This window comes from Temnothorax curvispinosus, unplaced genomic scaffold (genome assembly GCF_003070985.1).
Source record: "Temnothorax curvispinosus isolate PA1 unplaced genomic scaffold, ASM307098v1 QBEX01003939.1, whole genome shotgun sequence".
In the NCBI taxonomy this organism is placed as follows: domain Eukaryota; kingdom Metazoa; phylum Arthropoda; class Insecta; order Hymenoptera; family Formicidae; genus Temnothorax; species Temnothorax curvispinosus.
The window spans coordinates 11,989-18,894 of record NW_020213719.1 but is presented as its reverse complement, the minus strand read 5'-3'; the positions used below and the strand labels follow the sequence as shown (position 1 = coordinate 18,894).

At 45.4% G+C, this 6,906-nt stretch overlaps 1 protein-coding gene across 1 annotated transcript in view; it reads left to right on the top strand.

Annotated features, from left to right (window-relative positions):
* LOC112453030 overlaps nucleotides 1-6,516 on the top strand; it is an 83,764-nt gene extending 77,248 nt beyond the window's left edge. Inside the window, exons 6-10 of the mRNA XM_025013575.1 lie at nucleotides 87-237; nucleotides 729-1,060; nucleotides 1,861-2,082; nucleotides 2,282-2,384; nucleotides 2,828-6,516. Of these exons, the coding sequence (XP_024869343.1) occupies nucleotides 87-237; nucleotides 729-1,060; nucleotides 1,861-2,082; nucleotides 2,282-2,384; nucleotides 2,828-5,682 (3,663 nt within the window). The 3' untranslated portion in view covers nucleotides 5,683-6,516. The remainder of the gene's footprint in view (nucleotides 1-86; nucleotides 238-728; nucleotides 1,061-1,860; nucleotides 2,083-2,281; nucleotides 2,385-2,827) is intronic.
* The last annotated feature ends 390 nt before the right edge of the window (nucleotides 6,517-6,906 follow it).

The window sequence follows — 6,906 nt, the reverse complement described above, 5'->3', positions numbered from 1 at the left end:
ATATCGCAATTTATTACAATATTGCATGGTCAATTATCTCATCAATCAATCGATCGATCATTTCATCAATCAATCAATCATTTCAGTGGATCGGCGAAGCTGGACTGAAAGACGCAGCGGAAGGACGAGTCGTGACAGCCAAGCTTGTCTGTAGAGACGCATCACCGAAGTCAACATTCTCTGGGGTTTTTACACCCTGCGTAGCCTTCAGAGTGGCCGGTTCGTCATCAAAAAACAGTACGTACGATAAGAAAGAGATTACCATATTATATGTATAACTTGAACAAATTTTACAAGCCTCATAATTTTTAATTTATGAAACACTGCGAACGTGCATAACATTTCATAAATGTTTCGCTTCACCAATTTACAATTCAGAGAATTTAAGACTAGAATATATATTGTATACTATAAAAATATACAGATTAAACAAATATATAAAATATATCTATTGAAATGCGAGAATAATAATATATTAAAAAAAAATAAAAAAGAAGAACTTGTCTAGAATATATTTATTACAAAATTAGATTAATTTCATTATTTATTACGTGTGTTACTTTTATTTCAACGAAATTTAATTTAATTAGGATGCTGATTTAATTTCACATGTGAATATGTGGAAATAGTAGGATTATTTACTAATGAGAACGTTCCAAAGAATGAGTATCAGGCATCATAAAGAAATATACGATTCGTTAAATATATATATTTCTTTCTCGCAATAGGCGTACGAGAAGTAATGTTCTCGTCGACGTCCCAGGTGTCGCAAGGATTATCAGCTACGGAATACACCGCCATCGGTCTCTCCTCTGTAATCTTAGCCCTCATATACGTGGCCAGCGTATCGTTATATTTGCACAGCAGAAGGGCGAAGAGAAAATCCATCGAGGAAGCGAACATCACTCTCGACGGCGGTCGAGACGGCGGCGGATTGGTGAAGAGTAATCCGTTGTTGGCCGCTTCGAGACACTTCGAGAGCGACACTAATAGCGGACTCACTGAGAGCGATTTAGGCGAGGATCTTCCCGCGAGCGATAACGAGCAAGGCTTCGAAAATGTAAGTGCAGTATGAACTGTTACTTTTCAATCGATTGTTCAATTTTTCAGCAAACTGTCCTCTAAATTCAATTGAATAATTGTATCTAAAAGAGTTACTTCGCGCGCATCATACATATTATACATAAATAGATTTATTCCTGGACGATTACGAGAAATTTTGATTTGTCAGAGGCAGATTGTAGATATATTTGTTCTGTCGCGTAATTAGACGAGTTTTACGTCATACCGAGGATGTTACGTAATTATTCAAATGCAAGGCGCCACGCAATGGAATTGCCCGGTATCTCTTCGCGCGATTCGCGAGATCTCTAGTGCGGAAAGCTATTCGTCTCTCTCTCCCGGGACCACCGCTCGCGTTTAATAATGCATCCAATTAGCGCATTGGTTTTGCGCTCCGTTAGTCCGTACCATTATAAGTAGGTGAGGTACATCCCACTTTTACGCCGTACACCGGTTGTTAGAATACCACGCACTGCGATTTCAGCGCGTTCTGCGAACTGCTTCCAGTCTCCACGTAGCGCAATTCTTTTCTTTGCTGAAACCAGCGCGAGCGTAAGTCGCGTCGCTGCCAGAAGAAGTCAGGCCTTTGTACGATCTAGTCTCGTGCCGAAGAATATCAGTGATAATATCGTTAATTAATAAATATTGATTAGAACCAGTAAAATTAAAGGGTCCAGCGCAAAAAAGAAGGTAATTCGTTTATAATTCGTAATATCCGGTTCGAATGTGCAACTTTGCGAATTATGGAATAATCTCGCTCTCGAGTCTGCCGGTCAACGATGTCGCACGTTTCTTCAGCAGGTAACGTCCGCGATCGTTCATCCGCACTGCGTGTATCTGGAGCAATCGGAAGGGCCCTTCCCCGCGGGTTCTATACTAGGCGAGAGACTACCGGAAGAGGATGTACGGGTCGTGGAGACGGCTGACAATCCGCATCAGCAAGATGTACCGGTTCTTCCAGGTACTCAACGAAGGAAATTGTACTTCAATCCCGCGTACTTCGATCGACAGCTATTGCTGGTAAGTTGTTTAACGGGGCGGCGGAGGAGGGAGGGGAAAAATGTTGCTTATTTCCCATTCGCGCTAGTCATCCGCGAACGTTTTCGAAGTCTGGAATGCTTTTAATGGACGTACCCTCGACGTCTGTTCGATTCGTCTACCGTTCTTACACACTCGACCAGCGACAAGATAATTTGAAAACAGCCCGGCGTTTTCCTAGGCCCCACCTCCGGCTGCCATCGAGTTCCTGCTCAAAATCCGAGAAGTCATCTCCATCGCCAAGCACAAGATGGCCGCGAAGAGATTTGTTCCTACCCTCATCGGTAAGTGCGTCCGGTATTCTTCGTCAGAAGAGAGATTATTATCAATTCCTCGAAATAAATAATGAGACAGAATGAACTTCACGAAGCAAATAATACGAGAAAGAGATATAATGTTTTTTGTAATTTGAAAGGCGTGGTAGTATATGAAGTAATCAAATTAATATTTCTTCTCGTTCATGCGAGGAATAGAGAAATTGGTGAAAATCGTGAAAGTACAATTCAATTTTATTAAACCTCCGCGCCTTTTCAATGTTCTTAGCGTGTTATATATCAGATTTCCAATTATTTTATTTCTTTGGTCTCGGGTACGCGATTTCGTGCGTTCAATAGAAAGCACGCGAAGCATTTTGTAACGCGCGAAAGTAAAGTGACTTTCACTCGCTATAATTAGGAATAATTAATTTTCGCTTCGTCATCATCGGCGGGATAAATCTGACACGCAGGTATTCCGGAAGAGGAGAGCGGTTCCGAACGATGCGAATCGGCAAAATCGAGCAGGCATCAACAGAGAACGACCCCGAGCTCCGTCCATGGTGGCTCGGCCGCGAAATCGCGCAAATCCCAACGGTGTACCGGATGTCCCGGCTGCAGCGAGTCTCCTCGACAGCTTCCTGCTCTTCCTGTACCCGATCTACCCAGCCACGGTGAGAGTAAGGTGCGCGCCTGGTTAGAAGACGTACGACCACCGCAGCGTCGCTGGAGAGACGCCGAGGACACGCGCAGGAATTTCCAGGAAAACGCTCGAACGTTTGCTAGAAATCTCGAGTACCTGAAGCAGCTGGCTAGACGCGATTTCGGCGATCCGGACGATCACGCGAATCTGATCGGCAAATCGGTGTCGTCGTGGAAAGATAACCCGCCGATGCTGAGGACCTTCCAGAATATCGCCGCTAGGAGCGAGATTTTGGAGAACGACGATCGTCACAGCGTGTCCAGACGGTCGACCAGGTCCATGTTCGAGGGAACCGAGTACGATCGTTACAACCGCGGTAAACGGGCGAACGGTAGACCGTTCCAATTCGCCGCCGGTGACGACGCGATAAACGCGAAAGTCCGCAAGGCCATCGAGAATTCTTTCATCAAGCAGATGGAGGAGAACGCGGCCATGGAAAGCGAGACGAAGGAGAGCGTGAAAGACGACAGGAACAGCAAGAGTGAGGACGAGTCAGCGAAGACGGAGAGATCGTCCAGCAACACGGACAAATCGGAAAAGTCACGATCTCAACAATCGCAGAGCAATCCCGCGCCGAAGAGATCGAGAAAGTCGAAGGCGCCGTGCGTACCACAGTCGAAAGAACTCCCGGATATGATCAATGAATTACCCGGCGCGAAGAACACCGCGAAGCGCATCATGGACGCCGTGATACGCGAGATGGTGGACGTGAAGGCGTTGGATCATCATCACTCCGATCGTACTGCCGCGATCGGCGATTACGAGGTGGACAGTCTGGAGCGTTCCAAGTGCAGTCGGAAATCGTCGACGTCGCCAGACCAGTCATCGACGGATAATCAATCAAGTCCGGCCTTGTCTACGGCGTTGCCGATGGACGAGGAGCTAACGATGCAAAATGCCGTGATCAACACGCGAACCGGCGAGATGACGATGTCGAAGCTCAGTAATCAGATTCTTGCCGAGAGGAATCGCTACAACAGTCTGCCGGAGCTGATCAGCAGCCAGCGATCAGAGACGTACTCGCTGGTGAGCGAGGTTTACGTGAACGACGGCTACGCCAGTCCGGCCTGCAGCGATGACAGCGGCCCGGAGATCCAATACGAGCCGGAAAATCCGGGTCATTTGACCATCAAAGTCCAGGACTCACCGGAGAATTATGTGAAACTTGACGAGTCCGAGTACGAGCCGGACACGTTGGACCGAAAACCGATGAAGCTGCGGATCAACGACGATATGCAGTACAATCGAGGGGAAATTGCCAACGAGATTTACGTGGATTCGTTGGAACGACCGGCTCAGATCCTTCTCAAGAGCAGGGGCAGTTTCCGCGATGAGAATTCCCCGCTGCAACGCGGCCACGGGAGTCTACGGGAGATCTACGAGGCGAGGATTAAGTCGAGTTTGAAGGACTCGCACTTGACGAACGGCCACGACGCCGAATGCCAAATTAATGGTGAGCCCGACGGTGTTCCCTCGTGGAAGAAGTGCAGGTACTTGACGCCGGACAGCAGACAAGCGAAGAGACAACGACAGCCGCACAATCAGCCGGACGTGGTGCCGTTGCCGCCCACGGACGAGGAGATCTATCAGCGGCCGAAGCCACCGCGACGCGTCGAGGACGCAAGACTGCCGCCGTTATCTCCAAAAAACGCCTGGGACGGGAGTCCTGTCGAAGCGGGTGACCCTACGGCCAGCAACGGCGCTCCTGTCCCGAAAGCTGATGGATACTATGTAGGGAACCAGACCTGTCTTTGTGCGTCGCAGACTCAAGTCGACGTCGCGACCAAGTACGAGGTTTACAACGAGGAGCATCGCGAAGACGTCGTTCCCTTAACAGGAACGATGTTCTTCAATGAGAGATTAGGCGAATGTACCGTGACGAACGGCTGCAGAGACTGCCCGTGCGAGACGCGGATCGAAATCGAAGTTCCTGGGGACAGGTGCAGGTTCTACGGGCATGTGGCTTCCTCCAAGGAGGAAGTCTCGGTGCGGGGAACGAAGGTAACGCGAGAGAAGCGGTCCGTCACGGGCTCCTCTCATCACAGGAGTTCCGCGAGGAGCTCCAGGACGCGATCGTGGAGCATCGACCATCGCCAGGAGGACGAGGACAAGCTCCTCAACAACAGCAGAGCGCAGAACTGCTCCAGAACGAGACAGCTGATGAAGGATTTCTCGAAGAGCTGCGATTCCAGCTCGAACGTGCCGCCGTTGGTGGACAATCGGCGTGGTCACGTCAAGGTCGAGGACAGCGGCTACCTCAGCAGCACCGACAGCAACGGCTCGCACAAACGATTGCTGAAGCACGAGGTGAGCAGCGTGTCCGAGGAGACCGACGAGACCGAGTCGGTATGCGACGGCGCCAGCGAGAGCGGCGCCGAGAGCATCGGCACCGACAGCGTGTTCTTCGGCAACTTTCGCAGACTGTCAGAAATTTCCAAGAGCGCCGATTCCGGTGTGGATCTGGGAGCGAAGAATTCGTCGTATTACCAGCCACTGTTCGGCGCGAGGACCGAGACCGCGGTAGTTCTGGAGAGAGCGAATTTCAGCACGAGCGACAGCGAAACCGAGAGTCTCGTCACCGTATTGCCTCCATGTAGCGGTCAGTGCAACAAGTTGGTGTCATGAACGATGCCGAAGTATCTGATTGAAATAGATGATCTCTTCATACCATGGATTCTCCGGTAGGTTCTGTACGGTAGGCAACGTATATTGGTACCGAATCTCAGTAAAAACGTTGATATAAAAACAAAAACTTTAAAATTATTTATAACATCTTTTGCTCGCACAATACGCAATAATTTCTATAGGAGTAACGATGGCACAAAGATAAAATAATTGATTAATTCTTATTTTTTTATTATGAATGAATTGTTAAGAGCACATATCGTGATATGTTAATCTTTTACATAGAAATGTCAAATTGTAAAAAGCAGAACAGCTTCTTATTGAAATTATTTGTTTCTAATATATTTTCTGTACTAGATTTACACCGTAGCAATGTTAGGATGCAATATAACACTACTTTTAGAACGTAAGTGGAAATCAAAATACGATTTGCCATCGTACTTGATAGGGTATAGAATATTAAGTCCAGTTTATTGATAAGACAACAGAGTGCATTTGTGCTATTAAATTTTCGAGAATGAATCTTGAAGGATTTATATATTCGCGAAAGATTAAAAATTCTAATAAATCGAAACGTTAGATAAATTTTATATCTTCTCAGAAAAGTTTCAAGGCCAGTATAGGAGGAAAGTAATTTAGAAATTTATTATTAAAATAGATAGCTTACACGATCACGATAGTTTTATAAATATTACAATTAAACACAAAGCGCCATGCGTGCTTAAGAGTTCATCAAGCGGGTAAATGATATATTCTCTTCGCTCAATCTAGAAAAATAATAATTAAAAGACTTCTGTGCTTTAATTATTTTTTATATTAATATATTTTTAAGCTAAATTATACGTGCGGAAATTTAAAAGATATTTATGAGAAACACATCTAGATTATTATTATTAAATGACTAGTTCTCGGATATCTATTTGAAAATAGTTTAAAAAGATATGTATAAAAGAGAGACTTTTTTAAAAATAGTTTTTTTATATAATAGTTTTTAAAATAGTTTTTTACAAATTGCATACATATATTTATGTATTTATTTATATTTATTACTTTTTATTAATTAATGTGTTAGACAAGACATGTGGAATAACTGCATGGAGAAAGTGATAATGTTTTTTATCATAGATGACAACGATGGAAACGCTTATGCATTTTTCTTGATTGATTGCAGTTAGTATGATCGAAATTATCGTAGTTACTGCAATCGAAATGATATGTTGAACG